Source organism: Mesitornis unicolor, unplaced genomic scaffold (assembly GCF_000695765.1).
Source record: "Mesitornis unicolor isolate BGI_N332 unplaced genomic scaffold, ASM69576v1 scaffold16538, whole genome shotgun sequence".
In the NCBI taxonomy this organism is placed as follows: Eukaryota; Metazoa; Chordata; class Aves; order Mesitornithiformes; family Mesitornithidae; genus Mesitornis; species Mesitornis unicolor.
Window position 1 is genome coordinate 80,899 of NW_010202706.1, and position 19,926 is coordinate 100,824.

A 19,926-nucleotide genomic window follows, 5' to 3' on the forward strand; every position below is an offset into this window, starting at 1 on the left:
TAATACGTAAATAAAAATAAAACTGTTTTCAAAGTGCTAATGATCCGTGTTTCGTAATTTGCTTATTAGAAACGGTTGAAGTCCTTTAACAGATTAAAAAGAACAGTTGTGAATTAAACCCTAAATTAGAATTACAAGGATCAGCTTCAATCTTTAAGCCATTGTTTTGGTTTCTATTTTGGTGGCAATGCAGTAACAGTAGAACAATAACAGCTCAAGTGCTCTGAGCTTGAATTGCAAATACTTTGTATTTCTTTTACTCCTGGGAATCTTTAAGAGCTCTTGGGTATTACTTCACATTTTGCTAAAACAGTTAGAAGTCATATTTTTGCCTCTAACTTCTGTGATTCACCTGGTACCGATTCACAACGATATGCTCTTCTTATAAGAAATATAAGATATAGCTAAAGAAATTTAATGTTTTATTTGAAAGTTATCCTGAAAGGCTCAGCATAGGCAGCATTTAAAGCCATCCTATGCTGTGTGACCACAAATAGCCGTGTAACCCAGTTTGCACTAGGCGTGTTTCTAAAGGCTGTGTCTACTGTGAATGGCAGGAAGTCTCTTCCCCTCAAAGGGCCGTGACTGGAGCAAATTTTAAGGGCAGACTTTTTCATTGAAAATCCCTTGTTTACAAAATACTTCATTCTTTTGTACAAAACAATTCCAAACTCAATTTTACTCATGCAGATTCAGAAATAACAGTCTTGGGATTCAGCGGTAAGAAATCTTGATAAACTACTAAAAATCAGCAGCACAAAACTTCAAATAGTCGTGCTAAAAGGTAGATTAAAAAGGTCTTGGCACATCAATTTACAAATTCCAAGATATGCAACTATTATTGTGAAAGGATAAAAACATTAACAGTCTGTGGATTGCCAGAGAACACAAAACACTGTCAACATCTGAGCTGGCGCAATGGTTGGATCATACCCATGGCGATTCCCTTAGAGTGGAGATGACCGTATTTCTTTTTTTTCTTTTTTTTTTTTTCTTTTTTTTTGCCACTAGAGGTAGGTAATTATATTCTCAGACATAAATTTGTGGTCATATTCAACCATATTTTTTGTTTTTCTGGAGTAGTATTGGTACTTTTACAATACAGGAGTTTAGATGTAGGCTTCTTTGTTTGCGGAGTTGCTCTGTTGGGCCTGGTCTGGCCCGTTTTCAGGATGAGCGATGTCTTCACTTGGCTGAATCATTACTTGAATGCGCTGTTTAAAGAACAACAAATGTGAGGCATCAAAAAAGCTGTTTCTAAAGTTACTTTTGTGTTTGTTTGTTTTCACAGGCAATCTTAAACACTTCTGTCTGGGTATTGGAGCTAAAATGAAAAAATCTTTCTCCCAAGGACCCCAAAAAGGCAGGAAGTCTCACAGAGTAAAACCAGTTTTACTGTGTCCTGAACAGGGCAGGAGGAGTTGAATGTCCACATGGATACCAGCAGGCATTAACGACTGAGTACACCTGGGGAAAGGAGGTGAGGAGAGGCTGCAGTGCGGGGCAGGGAGGAGGCACTGCTGCAAGCCATCAAGCACAGAGGCTGCAAGTTTGCAGGGGGCAGCAGGACCTCCAAGTTGAATCTTGGAGGTGATGGTGACCCCCCCAGGGAGCAGAAGGGACTAGAGAGCTGCAACTTCTGTGAGTTACACCTCCAAGTATACAACAGGTAAAGCAGACTTGTATTTAAGAGCATTTGATTTCTAGTCTGTCTTTCCTAGTCCTTTTGTATTCTCTGAAACTTATCTGTTGAGCTCACATTCATATTGAGCCCAGTTTTGATCCTCAAAGCCTGGGAGTGGTGTAGGCTCCTCCTATTCACTAATGACCACTTTCAAAAACGAGACCTTAACGCACAGCAAGACAGAGATGAAGACCTTCTGCTATGGGTGTACACAGCTCTGCCCAAGAAGTAGCTGTATTTTAGAGCAACAATTTTCCGTTTGCACATAAAAGTTCCCATAAGACCAAGGGAAAGATTTTCAAAATGTAGGAGCTAAGAACAAGCAGGAAAAAAAAGAACCAGAATTTTTTTTTGTAGATGTCTCTGAAGCATCACCGAGTCTTTTAAAATTTGCTGAAGACAAATATTTGGATCAAGATCTGAGCAATTCCATTCCGCTTAAGGTTATCTGTCCCTTTGCAAAGATGGCTCTGTCAGCCGATTTTAGAACATTCCAGAAATTCGGACAAATGCATTTTGACAATCTTTGGTACCCACCATTGCAGAGGACAGAGATGTGTGTTTTGATACTCGTGCTGAAGAAATCTGTTACACACACAATGAGATTATTGGCCAGAGAGGGAAAACTGATGATGCACCCAGATTAAAAGTGCGGCAGTTGTACATAATTATTAAAGTTGTAGTGGTCAATAACCTTATTCACTCATTTAGCAGCATTTCTCTCAGGATCTTGAAATGGATTTAAGCCATGCAATACCTCTCATCTGGCAAGGGTCATCTCCTTTTACCAGATGGAACAAGGAATCGGGGAGAGGCCAAGAGCACAGTGCAATGAGAAAAAGGCCTCCAATGTTCTTCATGAAGTAACTCTTCATAGAAATCCTTTAAATGAAGGCCAAAGGGACGTCCAGCGTAATCATAAAATATTCTCCCAAGATTTATCATGTACTTGCTCTCAGCTGCAGCAGAACAAGGTTGCCGTTGTAATTGAGAAGACGTGCAATGCAGAACAGCTCAGATCTTTGATCCCACTGCAGGGAGATGCTAAATAGGATCACTGGGAGCAGCCTCATGGGATCCAAAAGTTATGTGGGTTTAGTCCTAAGAGTTTAATTCCAATTCTTTAGAGCTTCACCTGCCTTGATACATGACTACATCTTGTGTTAATATGGACAATGTATGCATTTGGAAATCTGCTACTTTGATTTCTAGGTGGAAGGAGCTGGGATACAAAGTGTCTGGAGCTGTCAAAGCCCAGAGATCAGGACCACATCTGATGTGGTGAATTATGTTTAACAACAGATGGTACAGACACTGTCTTGTCTTTTCTCTGTTTGGTACTTGGTTTTATGTTTTCCAGCTCAATGCAAAATAAGTGGGCTAAGCAAGTGAGGTCATGGGAAATATGTAGTAGAAAATAACTGCCCAGCAATCTTTTATCAGTGTGCACAGGTCTCACAAGATGAAATCATGCAGTCAGCAAAGGGAGAGACTTACCTGTTTTAAGGAGCCTTTCAGGGTTAGAAACATATATGCCATATAGCCTGGTATCAGCACCATAGAAGACAAAGCCATGAACCAACCAACCCCTTGGCCCCATTTTGGGAAAACGTAACTTCCCATCGTGAGCGGAGTCATTTGGACAGCGCTGAAGATAAACACTCCCTGCAAAATACAGCAGAAAGAAGATCTGGATCAGATTGCCAGAGTGGTCAGTGTTTGAGAGTTTTTCTGGGTTGACTTGGACCTCAAGCCTGCCTTTACATCCAGGCAAGGAGAAAAGGGTTCCTTTGGTCCCTGGTGATGGCCACCAGGCACTGGCTTGCAGCTGAGGCCTGCAGGTCAGTCTTCCAGATGGACAGTGCAGAAAACAGGCAAATGTCAGCCCACTGCACTGGTTCTGCACTTGTGAAGTTGTTTGTTCCCACTAACTTTCTTGGTGGAGTAATGGTATCAGTACAGCTCTACTCTACTGGTCAGCAGCGGACTCCTAGGGGCTCTCAGTAAGAAATGCTCTTTAAAGCCCGGCTCTGTGCTGACCTCTCTGATATCACCACCTAAGAGTGCCTGGCCCAGAGGCTTTGATATCGTTCAGATCTTCAGAACAAACTCATAATGGAAAATGAGGGCAGTCAGAGTGGAACTTGTGGTTCAGTAAGTGTCTACAGATTTGTCTGTATAACAGAACATAGGAAATTCAGAAACCACTTTGAATTTCTCAGTAACAAGAGATGATAGTTTCCCATGAAGCTTCTTACCAAAATTAATCTCAATTCAAGTTAACACTATATTTTCGCATACATAACCTGCATCTCAGATTATCCAGGTATGCTGGTACAGGGAATCCACTGGTACTAGCAGAGTCCTCGGATAACCTGCACAAAATCAGAGGGAAGGGGGCTATTGGGAAAGATGAGGGTCCTGGGGAATAACACCTGCATACACATGTATACTGTACCATTGGTCAGCAGCACCTGTGGGTTGCTTTTGTGTTGTTTTAAAACAGATGACCTGCAAACACGGCTTTTTTTTCCTTTAAGTTCCCACGGAAGACTCCTATCATGGCCTGTTTCAGATGTCTAAAACAGCCTGCATCAGAGAAACCTGCTAAACTGAGCCAGCAAGGAAGGAAGCTCATTCCAACCCCACGTTCAGGCCCTGTGCAGAACATATTCCCAGAGAGGAGAACGCAGAGTGGCAGGTTTGGTTAGCACATCACCACCACCTGTGAACTCGCACAGTTTGGACAACAAATTCTGTTGAAGACTTTACAAGGCAGGAGAAACCCGTTAAGTTTTACATACAACACCGGAGATCTCCCTGCTCTACCACTGAAACACACAAATAGTGTTTTTATGCCTTCCTGAACACTTGTTTTCAGAAAAATGAAAGCCACCTTCATCTGGGTCAGTATAAGACCACTTCTGTGCCTCCCTTCAGTGCTCTTTGTTTACTTTGCTATGGCTATATGGGAATTTTAGAGAGCAGGAAGTGTTGTGTTATGTGTATTAATGCCTACTTGATTACAGTTTTTCATATTGCATCTGGGTTGACTGCATTATGTGGAGTAAATTTACATTTCTTTGTTTATTATTTCAAAATGTACTGTATGGGCTTAACTGGATAAAGCTTAGAAGCAGGATAAGACTGCACTGTGGTTTCCAGTGCATAAAATCCTTGCGAAGTTTGCCAGAAAAAACAGTAGCAGTGTAGTATAAAGTGGGGGTAATATATTCCACAGAATCCCATGAGAGAAGAACACCAGTTTTTAATCCTAGTCTGTTACCAGAATAGTGCCTGTGAAGGAATTCAGTTCACAAAATGTGGGTGTTTTTGTGTCTATGGAAAATTCAGGCTTTAGAGAGATTGCTGAATTTTACGTCAGAATACAAGAAATGGTCAAAATTGGTTTCTTCGTTTTCTCTCTCTGCTAATCAAACGCTGGACTAGTCACCACTTCCAGAGGACTGATACAAATCTTGAACCTGCACAAGGCTTCTTTCCTTCTAGTGACACTTCTTGTCCTCTATGACACTGGTTTTTGCATACTGCCTTCAATGGGATTGCTCAAATCCTTAAAAAGGGAATGAGGTCAGAGTTAACGTGAACCGGTGAGGGAGGAAATGATAACGCTGCAGTGTACATGGGCCACCTCATTTACATCCTCTGAATAATATAATAAAAAGTTCGTTTCTTACTGCCACAATGATAGGAGTGAAAAATGACCAGCAGAGTTTCCACCAGATGCAGGGTCTGTATCCCACCATCTCTTGGATGTTGTCATAAAATCTATTAACACCTAAATATAGAAATAAGAAACAGCATAGAAACAGCTTAGATTCAACTGAAAGCTCAGTGGTTGAGAGACACTGTCATAACTGTGTATTGGGAAGCTCTGTACAGTCCCCAACATAACTTTTCACTGGTCTGAATGAGAAAGAAATGTGCAAACTCAGAAGCACCAAGAGTCACTTGGTCTCATTCTTTCACATCATAATTAATTAGTAACCAGCAAACGTGCCCATGCAGAGGCTTCCATGAGGACGTCTGTACATCTGAAGGTCAGATGCAATAAATCGCCCTGGGTTAATTTCAACTCCCAACTCTTATTGGAACAAGAGATTTAGAACGATACTTTATAAAATAAATTAGAAAAATACAAATCCATCCTAGGGTCAACCAGCTTCACTCTGTGTGGATATATGCACACCACAGACATGCAGAACTGCATGTGAAATCTAAGAGTAGCCCTTCTGCTGCTGCTGTTACCCACCAGCATTCCCCCACCTCCTAAAAGGGGTGTCTGTGATATTACTTGTAACTTTGTATTTGATTTCTTCATTTCTCAGCTGGTGTATTTTTCCACTCACATTTGCTGGATTCATATGCAGTATCTCTCCCCTGTAAAGCGTGGTTCCATCCTCTTAAACCCATTGGAAGAGAGCAGAAAGACTCCAGTTATCCAGCTCTGAATCAGTTTTGTAGTACAAGCTGAAGAGCCTTAGCAACCAGGGGAGCAGGTCCCTGGACTAGCTAACAGGTCAAATGCACAAATACTCCAGCAAGAATATGATACATACTCATTAATCTTTATACTCAGAGCTTGTCAGCCCAGGCTTCTGGATATTTTAGGGTAATTGTGCAAGACACAACTGGCCAAGCAGCCTGGCTCTCACTGCAAGATCCTAGAGTGACAGAGTCATTTCTGGGAACGAAACACCACAAAGTCCAAAAGACCTGAGTCATCCTGTTGAGAACAGCAGGACCTCACGTCTCTGAAGATCCAGGCCTTTCAAGGAAGGGGGTCAGCAAAACAAGAGGGAGATGCCACCTATCTAAAATTCCTGAAACAGCATCTCATGACTTCCAGGTTAATACGTGGAGTGCTTTAAAGAGGCAGGAGTACCTTCCATGAGCCAAATTTGAGTCCTCAGTGGAGTTATACGCATATGAAAGAAAGCCAATTTCAGTTTGACCTTCAGCATGTGCGCACACAGAAGAAGAAATCAGTGGATGAAGTATCTTATGATGTGCAATACTTATGGAAAAAATAAAAACATACCATAGCACCAGGATATCGAGATGCACTCAAAGAATACAAGGAACAAGAGACTCATTCCACTGGCAGAGTAGTAGTCAAAAAGCTTAAACACGTAGATTCCACCCTAGAACATGTAAGAAGGAAGTGTTAAAATAAATAGCAAGGACTCCAATTTCAAGATGGATTAGAAAGCAAGCTAGAAATTAACAGTGGCAAATAGGTTAGGGACATATTAATGTAAATTAATTAAAGTTAACAAGTTAAAGTCTTGTAACGCTTGAGGTCAGTACTGTCAAAAATTAGATGACCGCTCAAATTCAATTAACTGGCTTGGTTTCACTTTACTCCTTTTTGTTCAACAAGTCAAATAATTTTCCTGAAATAGTTTGCAGTCTAGCAGATCACAGGAAGCAATGCAGAGCATCCCTAGCTGCCACTTTTTGGACTGTAAGACAGACTCTAGAGATGAGTATTTTCTTGTCACCTGAACCATGAAGTAGGACAAAGTGCACCCATGGACTACAGGCATTTCACACTTAGAAGTTAACGTCTGCTGCCTGAAGTCTTTAGATAGCGTTGATGATAGATCCCTGCCACTGCTGTGGTGTGCAGTGATTCCTGGTTGGGGCAGGGGAAAGGGCAAATAAAGCAGATGCTGTTTGTCAGACACAAGGTCCCATTCTCATACAGAACATACCTGAGTGATATTGGACAGCCCTATCAGATAGGAAACAATGCACACAACAGCAATGAAGATTTCTCTTCGATTGCGCAGTAACTTGGGAAATTCATCCACCAAAGCTGTTATGAATCCTTCCACAGTGCAGAACTGCAAGTAAAGTTAAGAAATAAAATACAATGCAAAGCACGACAACAGCAGGATTACATTTAGGGGAGGAGTTTTCAACAGTACTCATCACTGGCCTAAGGCTGCATCCATTAAATGATAAATGAAAATTCACTTGACTTCAGTGAAAGCAGTGCTTCTGAATATCCTTGTTTCTGTCTAAAAAGATCCATGCAAAAAGATTTCCAGCTAGAAAAACATTCAGAATTCCAAACTATGAGCTACAGCATGTGCTTTATGAACATAAACTGCTCGTTCTTGTGGTAGAAGACGATACACCTGCAGTTGAAGGCGCAGACCTCTAGATCCTTCAAAAACACACACTTCTCCTTTCTGCGACTGCTCACATGCAGGAAAGCCTGATCAGATTAGTGCTTCAGAGTGCAGGGTAAAGACACGAGATTGATTCTCACATGTAATAAGTCAAATACTTTTTGTATCCCCAGAAAAGATTTCTGCTGCACATGTGGTCCTCCAAGTGGAAGGCATGGCCATACTTCAGATTTGTGTATATTCAAAATAAACGTAATCATTATGAGGGCTGAAATAACGAAAACCAGGATGTATGTAAAGTTTTATTAATTTCCAGCAGTGCAATCAGGATTTAACCAGTAGCTACAGTTCCTGTAAATTCTAGTGTACGAAATGTTTCACTGACAGACAGAAAATGAAGCAAGCATGACAGCCTGTAGATATACATTGGTTTTAATACTACTGGACTACCTTCCTCAGCTGTTAGTTGCCTAGAGGGAAGTTCTTTCAAGAATATTTTTGACCCAATTAATTTCACAGTAGTTCCCCTCCCCCCCCAGGTTGAGCAATAGGTTTTAATGTCAAGCCTGAAGCTTATTGAAAAACAAAGAAATAGAAAACATAAATTTTCAGCATGCTTTGATGTTGCAGTATAAAATGCCCTCATGGTCTTTTTGTATTTTGGTTCACAGGCTGAAGTCAGCTTGGATTTATAGAAAATCACGGATTTTCTCTACTGAAAGATGAGTACAGTGCTAAGCTGGTAATTCTCATACTCCTTGACATGCTATGAAGGCTGTGCTAAGAACTGGAAGGGGCTGGTTTGACAACTGCAACTGACTGCAAGTAGCTGAACACATCTGCCTATGGATGGTCACATACAAGTGACCAAACATTTCAGTAGGCAGAAGGGTCTTCCCCAACAGAGTCTTCGAAGTAAGCTTTGCAAAGTTAAACAGAGTGCTTGCTTTAGAGCTTACAACAGAGCTGCTATCTGTATTAAAAATGTTACTGGTTAATGAATGCTTTCATTGGACGTATTCCCTTCTAGCATGTGAAGTGTTTATTCTTGTTCTGTGTGCTTTTTTGTGTTCATTTTGCAATAACCGATTTTTTAATGGCTGCATGACTTAATTATTTCATTATTTAACCTAGACAGTAATTCTGGAGAATAACTTATTTGGATTTGCAAAACATCTAGGTTGTGCCTTCCCATTAATGTCCAGTTGTCAGATACCATCTGTAAGACTTAGCTAAGGCCTGAACCAATAAAGTCTTGATCCTTACCACTGGGAGGTGATTTCACAACAGGCTAAGATGCAGAAGGTCCTCAGTAATGAGCCTACTGCCTCCAGAATTTATTCCTGACATTCATGTGCTTGGAAGGAAATGCGTGCATCTTTTTTTTGCTCCATGTGGCAAGTTCTGAAGTTGCCTTTCAGAAAAATCTGTGGCATCTAAATCTTGTAAAGCATATCCCAGTGTCTCCCATGTGGATGAACACTGCAAAGGTATTTTTATTATCGTGACTGAATGGTTAAGGTTTCAAAGAAAGATCCTTTGGTCTGCAGAATAAATTTTCTGCACATTTTGTATATGCTTCCAATAGTTCAAGAAGAAGTGGTGTCTTAGCATCAGTTTTTGACTATCCCAGACTCCTTGAACATCTCAGTCTTTCCTCTCCTTAGTACCTCCTGTTATTTAACTGATTATTCCAGAAACCATTCTGCACCACTGGCTGCAGGCAGTGCAGAATGCACGGAGAGAGGCCGACCTGGTTTGTTATCTTTTTTCACACCAGTTTTACCTGACTGTCAATTCCGAGCATAAGCAACATGGAGAAGAACAGTATTGCCCACAAAGGAGAAATTGGTAACTGTGTCACTGCTTCTGGATAAGCTAGAAATGCCAGTCCAGGGCCTGGTAGGAGAAACAGGAGAGAAAATGTCAGTGTGATTGATTTGGCATTCTGATTATTTGCTCCTGTTGATACATAGATTTTAGGTTTATTTGAGTGACTCAGCCATGGATACAGCATCTGACCAGGGATTTCAGCTTAATCAGTGTTCGCTGACCGAGAAGTCATTGTGTGTGCCTTGCTTTTAAAATGAACCAACCAAAACAAACAAACCAACAAACAACAAACCCCACCAACCCCAAACCAAGCACAATATGAGATGCAGTTCAGAAGCTGCTCCTGAGAGACACTTTGGTATAGCAAAGACAGGGAACGTTATCCTTGGCTAGGACTGCATCTTCAGGTACTGCTCAGCATCCCCTCCCTCTCAGGTAGTTACTGAGAGCTTTAATCTTCAGCTTTGGCCCAAGCAGTTCAGGTAAGAAACAAAGACAGCTCAGAATGAAGACGCCACTTTCCAGCATTTACAGTATTTCCATTTGCTATTCCATTAATGATCTTAGAATACTCTTTTTAATAACCTCCGTAGTTGTAAACAGGCAAACCTTTTCATTTGTGTTCCTACGAACTGCTGATAGGGGGGCACAGAGATGGAAGGAGAATATTAAATTCTTATTGAAAAAAAAAAACCAACCCAAAAAAGGGAGCTCTCCTGTCATAGCATAGCTGGAAAGCAGCTGGTGTCAGGTTATGAGTGAAATCTGTAGCGAATTAAATAATCAGAGAAATAAAATTAATGTGCCTCCCCTAAGGGGGGAGGTATCAGAATTGTCAGTTTTCATGAAAAGTAAGCCTGTCTGTGATAACTGGCTGGACTTCTATAGCTTTCAGACTGGTAAAGCAAGGACTAGCGTTAGCCACCTGAATTGTCAGGGTAAATGCAATACAGAGTGTGAAACAATTATCTGCTCGCAACAGCAGATATGGCTGGAGTGCCTTCTAAATGTCAGTAGTAAGAGCAAAATAAGCTTAAGATAAATATGTTCTTAATTTCACTCAGTTACACATTTCACTGAAATGCAGCTACAGCTTGTAATAATATCGTGTGTTTTGCAAAGCTGTATAAAAGACTGCAAAACAGCGTGTCCCATGGTGCTAGAAAAAGCATTAGTGTCTGAGCTTACTAGGAGAAATAGAGGCCTTAATTAAAGGTCAAATTTCCAAATATCCTTTGCAATTACTGGCCACAGGAGGTCAGGTGCATCTTTGAAAAGTCTGTTATCTTACACACATTGAAACGTATTCAGGAGCTTAATGTGATGTAAAAATATCATTTTGTTTGCAGGTGCCATCTTCATATAGTTACATCCGTATCAAACACATACATCCCAGAAGCTTATTTCACACCCCACTGACTTTCCAGAGCATTTTCTGACAACAGCATATGCCATAGTCATTTGTTTTGCTAATTTCTTTGCACGTGTAGTTTGCTGAAGATTATTTTTAGGGCTTAAATTCTCTACTTTTCTAACTAAGGGAATATTTCATCAATGGGATATGTTTGCTAGTGCAATCAGACGTATTTTGTCTACCAGTGACTGCCAACCAAGGTTTCAGTTATCAGAACCCTCCCTGTGGCCAGAACTGCTAAGTGAGTATCTGGTACACCAGCTGGGTTAGGGCAACCATCTGCTCTGCGACTTTAAGCTTTCTCATCTGGAAGAAAGACAAGGAACTGCAGAGAATAACAGAATCCTCCCATGGACATCTTAGTGCCCTGAGTAAAACGACTTCCATCATTACGGGTCCCATAAAACGGGCTGATAGCTGTAGGTCTGAACAGGTGAGAAATGGATCTGCCTCAAAGGGCTTACACTCAAAAAAACAGTTAAAGGAATTTAAAAACCTAACTCAAATGGAGAATATTAGGCTCCAAAAACATAATGACCATCATTCCTCCTTTCAGTTTGGAATTTCAGTAGCAAGAGGCTCCTAACGCGGTGTCACAGCTAAGCACCGAAGCAGCAAATTGCGCTGCCACCTCTTGTAAATGCTGTCCCTGTGAGTAATATTCATCAGTATTCACTGTGTCAGCCCAAGACGAGTCTCTGGCTGACCACTCTCTGCACCAAAGGTCTGAAAGCGCTGGGCGGGCGGGCAGGCAGTCTGCTCGACATGAAATGGTTTCGCTGGCGCTGCCTTGAGAGGTCTGAACTGATGCTCTCCCGTTTGCAATCAGTAAGGGTGACTGAAATGACAGGGAGCTGAGGAATGCTTTGAGGGAGGGATTTTGAACAATTACATGAAGCAGTTGGATACAAACAGAAAATAACTGATGCCACTGAGCAACTTAGAGAGAAATATATTGGATACCTGATGCTGCAACATCTGCAATCGGCCTCTTTGTGACATTAGCCATGAATCCAACAATGGAGAAGATGACAAAGCCAGCAAACATGCTTGTGCATGAGTTTATGCAGCACACTATGATGGAGTCCCTGAAATAAAGGTAAGGTGCTTTAAGCGGCAGGTAAAGCAGTGCTGCTACTCATCAGTACATTACCCTTCTTTCCTGTGAACAGATTTCATGATTTAGGATTTTACAGTCTGGGTTCCGATTCATGCTGGACAAGTCATAGTGTCTCTCTCGTTAGTGTTAACGCAGTTTTACATCTCATTCCTAGCTCGGCATAACATTTAACATTCAGATCTGAGACTACACTTGATTTCAATGATACGGTACACAGAAAGACAGAATCCAGCTCCAGCTGAGACAGGAAAGTGCCACTGTAATATGTGCAGTCATCTGCTTACCTGTAAACATTATTGTGGAAAGGGTTGTAACTTCCAAGGGCAATCAGTGAACCAAGACCCAAACCATAGGAGAAGAAAATCTGTGTGGCAGCATCCAGCCAAACCTGATTGCAGGAAATAATTTTTTTAAAAATCTGTTTCTGCACTTGAGGAGCAGGTCATATGTCTGAAAGGTGAACAGTTAGTAGTGAAACTTTTGTTTACAAGGATTGAATATTTACCTCAGAGTCTGAAAGCTTACTGAAGTTGGGAGTTATATAGAATAAAATGCCTTCCTTTGCTCCAGGCAGTGTTACACCACGGAAGAACAAGATAAGCAGCATAACATAGGGATAAGTAGCAGAGAAATATACCACCTGATGTGAAGAAACAAGACATCGTAAGTGTGGAAGGAAGAATGATCTGTGCTTGTTAACACTTCAGAAAATATTTGCACCCTGAAAATACTCTAGCAACAACTGGGGCTGACTTTTGAAACGGGGGCATTTGTCAATGGAAAAGCTTGGTGAGGAGAGGGGAGCACCCGCTGCAGAATTCCCCAGACACGGTGTCTACAGGGGCTGGCGCTGACTTTCCTGAAGGTGGAATTTAGTGGACTAGGATATTTTTGCATGAGGGGCTCGTGGTTTTGGTTATTATGTGGGGGTTTTTTGGGTGTTTTTTTTTGGGGGGGTGGTTTTGGAGGTGTTGATTTTTTTTCAATTCAAGAAGGGGAGCTCCCTACAGCACAAGGTTCCAGTACTCCTGTCCTGCTTGTAGAATAACCTCTGTTAGATTATCATGCTGCTGTCCGACAGCTGCTTTTGTATTTCTAACCCTCTCTCCTCACTTATTTTATAACAGAATTGCCCTACAGGAACCTACTCTCTTGCCTTTTCAAAAACTTTAGAAAACAGCCACTATGAAGTCAGACTGCAAAGAAACAATCAGCCCTTTATTGCCATCCTCTCTACAGCCAGGAGAAATGAAATAGTTTGGTCTGAGCTCAAGTAGGCCACGTTCAGCATGCAGACTGAAGTGGGTCATAGTCACAACTATCTTGTGAAAAGATGTGGCTTTTCATTTTCCTAAGAGCTTTTCCTCTCTCATTTTGGAGAGAGGGAGAGGTCTATGCCAATGGCAGACACTGTTGTCCGCTCATTCCTGGAGAAAGGCCTGTTAGTAATAGAATTTCCTTTAATTCATTAGTAAATTCTATTTTGCACTCAGAACCAGCCAGACTCCTCAAAGCTCAGCACGTAAGCAAGCCTGTGGTAAGAACCACCTATGGCTCTCATTTAGCACAGGGAAAGGGGGAGTAACTCTTATATGCAATACAGCTTCAACACTCACATGTCTAAGTCCAGCAAGAGCTACAGCAAATGCATGCTTCTCGCTGAAGCCAAAACTCTGCATCCTGACTCTGCTGCTATTTAAACTACCTAGAATATTCATTCCAGGAACAAGCAGATATATTTTTAGGCAATTTTATACCTGGCAAAGCCAAGAAGTCTATAAGCGACCGTACCATCCAAGAGTGAGGTCAGAGCTAGCTACAGAGGAGTCCGTTCTTTCAAAAACATGGTGCTGTATCAGTTCAGGAAAGTCAGAAATGAAACACTTCACAGAGCTATTCCAGCAAAACTGTCTCCAGTGCTTCTTACCTCAAGAATTTTCAGAATATTTGAGTAAAATTGGCATTTTTAATTGAAATGTATTTACAGTACTTTTTAATCTTACCTTTCCGGTCCAGCCTACCCCCTTCCAGATACAAAAGTACACCAGAATCCAGGCAATTGCTAGAGTAATTGCTAGCGGCCATCGGATTTGCCCTGGTTTTTCCAATCCATCAGTCATTTGGTGCATGTTGCGTCTAGAATGAGCCAACAGAATGGTGTATTTGACAATTAATTCAGAAGATGGTATATGAATGATAACAAGCTGATCCTTGCATATGCACAGGAATGACATAGAGAAAAATTATCAGCTTACTCCCAGAACTCAACCACGGCACTTGTCATGTTGGTGGTGTTTGCTAAGGTATAATTGGAGAAGCAGCGGTCGGTGTTCCATGGGTTATCACAGTGTTTCCAAGGAAGAGTCTATTTAAGAAAGAGAGAAAAAAAGAACTTAAACAGTCAAATACTTCTTAAGTAAGCGTTACCAGCAGCGTAGGGGAAAGGGTCCTGGGTGTCCTGGTGGCCAGCAGGATGACCATGAGCCAGCACTGTGCCCTTGTGGCCAAGAAGGCCAATGCCATCCTGGGGTGTATCAGGAGGGGGGTGGTTGTAGGGCAGAGAGGTTCTCCTCCCCCTCTACTCTGCCCTGGTGAGACCGCATCTGGAATATTGTGTCCAGTTCTGGGCCCCTCAGTTCAAGAAGGACAGGAACTGCTGGAGAGAGTCCAGCGTAGGGCTACAAAGATGATCAAGGGAGTGGAGCATCTCCCTTCTGAGGAGCGGCTGAGGGAGCTGGGGCTCTTTAGTTTGCAGAAGAGGAGACTGAGGGGAGACCTCATTCATGTTTATAAATATTTAAAGGGTGAGTGTCACGAGGATGGAGCCAGGCTCTTCTCGGTGACAAACAATGATAAGACAAGGGGTAACGGACACAAACTGGAACACAGGAGGTTCCACTACAATCTGAGAAGAAACTTCTCAGTGAGGGTGACAGAGCCCTGGCCCAGGCTGCCCAGAGAGGTTGTGGAGTCTCCTTCTCTGCAGACATTCAAAACCCGCCTGGACGCCTTCCTGTGCAACCTCATCTGGGTGTTCCTGCTCCGGCAGGGGGATTGGACTGGATGAGCTTTGGAGGTCCCTTCCAATCCCTAACGTTCTGTGATTCTGTGATTTCTCTCTACTAGAAATGACAGTTGAGAAGAAAACTAATATACTTTGAGTTCTGCAGTGCCCTGATCTCACTGGGGTGCATGTCTGCCACATAAGTTATTGAACTTCATATCAATTGTGTGAATCAGATGTGAAAATATTTCTTCCTTTCTTTAGTGTATCAGCCCAAATGCCTCAGAGTCAGGTACACCTCTCAGCACGTGAGAGTATATTGTGCATGTGTGCACCACAGGAAACACGGGCAGCAGAAAGTACCTCCTGGAGGTCCTGTTACCTGCTGTGCACTAGAGGTAATACAGTCGTGATGGTCATGGGGACAACTAGAAAAATGTAAATGTTCTGTTTTCTACATGTGTCCATTACATGAAATGATCTTTCAGAAGTTCTGAGAAGCAGAACTTGTTTCCCCATGATATCCATTAGAATGAATCTCATTTAGATACAACTTAGCTATTCTTCCGATGGCCAATCCTCAAGAAAATCCTCTCAGAAAATGTTCTGTCAGGGTACTGCGTGTTTTAAATACAAGGATAAGAGGCTTCAAGGGGATTAGTAGTCAATATTCATCTAATATGGGCCAGTGCACCACTTCCAGACTACGACTGACCTTTCACATCAGTAACAAATCTGAGGATAACAAAAAAGGAAATGCTCTTGTCACTCCCAGACAGTAATTAATGCAAAATTGGCCAGGGGATAATTCTTTAAAGCTGAGAACAAGCAAGCATGAACAAAATTTGTAAAAGAGAAAACAATTGAACAATAACAGATTAATTATTGAGTCTTATGTAAGAATGCTTCCTCAGATGCCCAAAACCCACAGATCAGACAAGACCTACTCAGCTGATGAATCATCCTTGAGGGGGGAAAAAAAGGCAGCTAAAAATAAAGTTAAAAGGAAAGAAAACAAAGCAAAAATAACCACAATGAATGGAAGTTGAGAGCTAATCACATCACAGACCTTGCATTCCATGGAGATTTCTTTACTAAATTCTTCCGCTATTAAAACGTTGCAATGACACCACCTCCCAAAGAACTAACGTTTGTCTGGCTGCCATTGAAATTAAAAGAATGATCATTTCTACACTAGAGTTTTTCTCAGGGGAATGGGTGGCCTGTAGGTAAAGGGGCACCAGAGCTCTGGTCAGCACGGCAGGACAAGGAGTTGGAAGCCTCCTGCCTGGCAGGTAAGCAGAGCAGCAAGCCCCAATTAAAGGCATGCTTGCAATTAAAGGGCAGAGACAGGTTATCAGTGAAACTGAGAGGGTACAGATGAAAGAGCTGTGGCTTTGAAGAATAAGATGAAGAAACTGAAATCAGTAAGAAAGAGAAGCCTGTGGCTCCAAAATGACCTATTATTACGTTTCTCCACTGACGCTCTTGGAATGGAATATTTTCCTCAGTTTTCTATTCTACATTTCTTGTGGAGAAAAAAAAAAGAAATTAAAAGGGATTTCTACAAAATAAGTTTTGCTTTAGTAAGAAATGGCTTATTCTGCTGGTTTCTATGCATTTTGTGTTAACCTTACACCTTTACAGTTGGACAAATTAATCAGCTATGTATTAATCACTTTGCTTTACATTCAACAAACAATTCCAACCCCCTCTCCCACAAACACACTTACAGTGGTAAAAGAATTATACAGGTAGTATATGGCCCAGGAAATAATCACAATGTAGTAAATATTTAGCCAAAAGGACAGGACTGCAGCAGCTAGACCCACACCTGCAAGGAAAACACACAGATACAAAAGAAGGTAACTTCTAGTGCCGGCTGCACAGTTGAAGAGTAGGTCAGAATGATAAATATAATATACAGGGTAGATGATACCATTTATCAAATTGTGTACAAGTCAGGTTAAATTTTAGAAGTGCCATTAAAGGTCACTAATTTAGATGAGCGTTCAGTCATCCATAGATTTAATCACAGTGTCCAGTTCTCCTTGTGTTGCAGTAAGCAGCCACACCTGCTACTGCTGAGATTTTACAGGAGTTTTTTACTTCTAGAGAAAAGAGCTAAACCAGCTAAAACAGCAGTCCCGCAGAAACTCCTGGCAGATGCATGCAAGTTGAGCAGCAGTTAGCAGACCAGTTAGCCACTCAGTGCACGGAGCAAAGTGCTAAAAGCGTAGTTTGATGCCACTGCATCATCTCAGACTAACGAAATGTCAGCGGTCCCACGGTGAGAATGCCTTGTCTTCTGCTCTTCATGGAGCCTTCAGGGGTATTTTAAAATATTCAGGCTGGTGACAGTTGCTGTGTGACACTAAACAGGAGCAAGTGCTCAAAACAACCAGTATAATGCAAAGTAAGGGCAATACTTTGCATCGTGCCCCCTGCCAACAACAGTAACTTGAGCTAAGTTTAAATACTTACCTGTGAGAAACATTTTTCATCTCTCTGAGTTTTCCCAACACAAAATTTCCTAGAACAAAAATCCACTCTAACCAAACCTTTAGCTCACCCTACGCTGTCAGTCCTACTGTGTGAAGTAATTTATAATTTAATGTGTAACCACCTCCTCTACTGGTCCAGAAGTCAGCTCAGGACTTAAGTGTGAAAGGATTTGGGATTAGAGGGTGCAAAGCACAGTTTGTGAGGTTTGTAGGTCTATCTAGATAAAAACTTTGAGGTACTAGCAATGAGAAACCTCAAACTAGCTAAAAATCTGGCATGAGCTTGTCTTGACCAATTCAGCATGAAACTGCCATCTTTGAAGTGTCTGGATTTTGAATTTGAATAAAGAAGAACAGGAGATACAAACCTCTGTGAACCCAAACAGAAACTATGCTTACCAAATCACTGTCAGCAGAGTTCCATACCTACTCAGACAACTACTGCTGGATTTAATACGATATTGTGAAGAGTCTTTCTATGTTCCCAACAAAAAATAATTTTTTTTGTAGTTTAAAAATAAGTTTGTTTAGATTCTAATGCCTAACTCTTGCTATTTTTAATGGGGAATGAGTAATACTTGATCATTTTTCGAAATAGTCAGTAACACCTCAGAAAATTAGGGTTTTCCGTAGAAAATTACGGTTTAGGTAAAAATATGAAGGCATAAAGAAACATCCTTGCCCTGCCACTTTGTGCAACGTGGAAACAAATGGAAAGTGATCCAAATTCATACTGTACCTTTGAACATTGGAGCAAGCTTCCACACTCCAAGGCCTCCTATAGACGTATACTGACCAAGGGAACACTCCAGAAGAAACAGTGGCACTCCAGCAAAAATTAAAGTAAGGAAATAGGGAATCAGAAAAGCACCTAAAGAGAAAGAAATAAAAGTCTGTTACAGTGAGGAAAAACACAACTGAGTTTCCACTGTTTCCATCCCTGTTATATATGACAAGAAACATCCTTTTTTTCATTCTTAAATGTACCTTTTCAGAAAGGTTAGTGGAAAGCACACGTACACTTGTGAACCAGTATCTCAAGAGGTGAAAATAAGGGGAAAAAGTATTATGTCCTCATCATATAAATATTTTCCGTTTAAGTGAAAAGCTAACATCCAAAAGACTGTGTATTTTGTTGCCTTCATCTATCACAGGAGCATGCAGACAGCATAAAGGCTTTAACCAGAGCTGGCTGCTTTCCAGCTGAGGTGAGCCTTTTATGGCAAGCTCAGAGTGAGCATTACAAGCCATACGCAATCCTCTCAAAAAATCCTCAGTCCAAAAGAGAGGGCTCTGAAGGATTGGAGGGCAATGTGCTTTAGTTCTGCTTTAATGCCTTAAAAGAAAGAGCACCTGCCAGCCCATAGTCAGAATAAACTCCAGAGCAGACCTCAGAACAGAGCACCACACTCCAAAATGTCTCCAACCCTCCTGGATGGGTGTAAAGCAAAAAACAAAAACCAAAAAAGACCTATACAGATGAAAAAGCTATTAAACCAAGTTCTGTTTTACTGTTAATTTGAATGGTGAATTCTAATATGCAGATGTATCGGAGGTTGTAAGAATGAAACAGCAAACGTACCTCCCCCATTCTTGCCACAGAGGTACGGAAATCGCCACACATTCCCTAAGCCAATGGCATAACCTACACAGGACATAAGAAAGTCAAATTTCCCTTTCCAAGTATCTCGGTCTGGAAGGTCTGTCTTCTTCTTTTGCACTTTTACTACCAAGGTTTTGGGCTTGTCATTGGTGATCGAAGCATCAACTTCCGTGGAGATCTGTCCGTCGGCCACTTTCGTTCCGTTTGTTGCCATGTCTCTGGGTTTCGCTGGAGAGGCTCTGGCAGCAGCCGGACGAGAGATTTCAGCACCGGTCCACGTGGACAGCAGCTTTGCGGCTGGCGTCACCCACCGGGGAGTTATGGCTTCAGCGGGAAAAACTCAACACCCCCGGTCCCCAGTGCCGGGATGGTTTGTGAGCTACTCAGCAGTCCCGGGCTGGCTTCTGGAGCGACCTGTAAAACACCAGATCACAGAATTCAAATGTGCTTCAGCAGGCCTTTGGGCAACTTGACCAGTGGACCTCACTGCCAAAAGAGCTTTGCAACGTGGGCATCTCATCGAAGAGCTTGGCTCTTTTCTTATCGACTCAGTAGGAAGCAGAGCAGAACTAATACAGTGCCCTAAAACAATTGCCAAGTCGC

The 19,926-nt window shown here is 41.7% G+C and overlaps 1 protein-coding gene across 1 annotated transcript; it reads right to left on the minus strand.

Annotated features, from left to right (window-relative positions):
- Positions 1-994: 994 nt before the first annotated feature.
- On the minus strand, positions 995-19,626 carry LOC104545366 (sodium- and chloride-dependent GABA transporter 1). Its single transcript, XM_010190490.1, has 14 exons — positions 19,303-19,626; positions 18,460-18,591; positions 16,950-17,050; positions 14,468-14,577; positions 14,216-14,348; positions 12,718-12,852; positions 12,497-12,600; positions 12,056-12,180; positions 9,632-9,744; positions 7,423-7,554; positions 6,747-6,849; positions 5,383-5,483; positions 3,182-3,349; positions 995-1,214 (listed from the first exon to the last, which is right to left on the minus strand). The coding sequence occupies exons 1-14, from the start codon at positions 19,535-19,537 to the stop codon at positions 1,110-1,112; spliced, it is 1,797 nt and encodes a 598-aa protein (XP_010188792.1). The 5' UTR covers positions 19,538-19,626; the 3' UTR covers positions 995-1,109.
- Between the last annotated feature and the right edge of the window lie 300 nt (positions 19,627-19,926).

Excerpts from the sequence above, each read along its gene's own strand:
- LOC104545366 (XM_010190490.1), bottom strand. The coding sequence starts at position 19,537 with ATGGCAACAAACGGAACGAAAGTGGCCGACGGACAGATCTCCACGGAA. Across the intron at positions 12,181-12,496 it reads TTCCACAATAATGTTTACAG|GGACTCCATCATAGTGTGCT; the intron begins GTAAGCAGATGA and ends CCTTTATTTCAG. Across the intron at positions 6,850-7,422 it reads GGCTGTCCAATATCACTCAG|GGTGGAATCTACGTGTTTAA; the intron begins GTATGTTCTGTA and ends TACATGTTCTAG.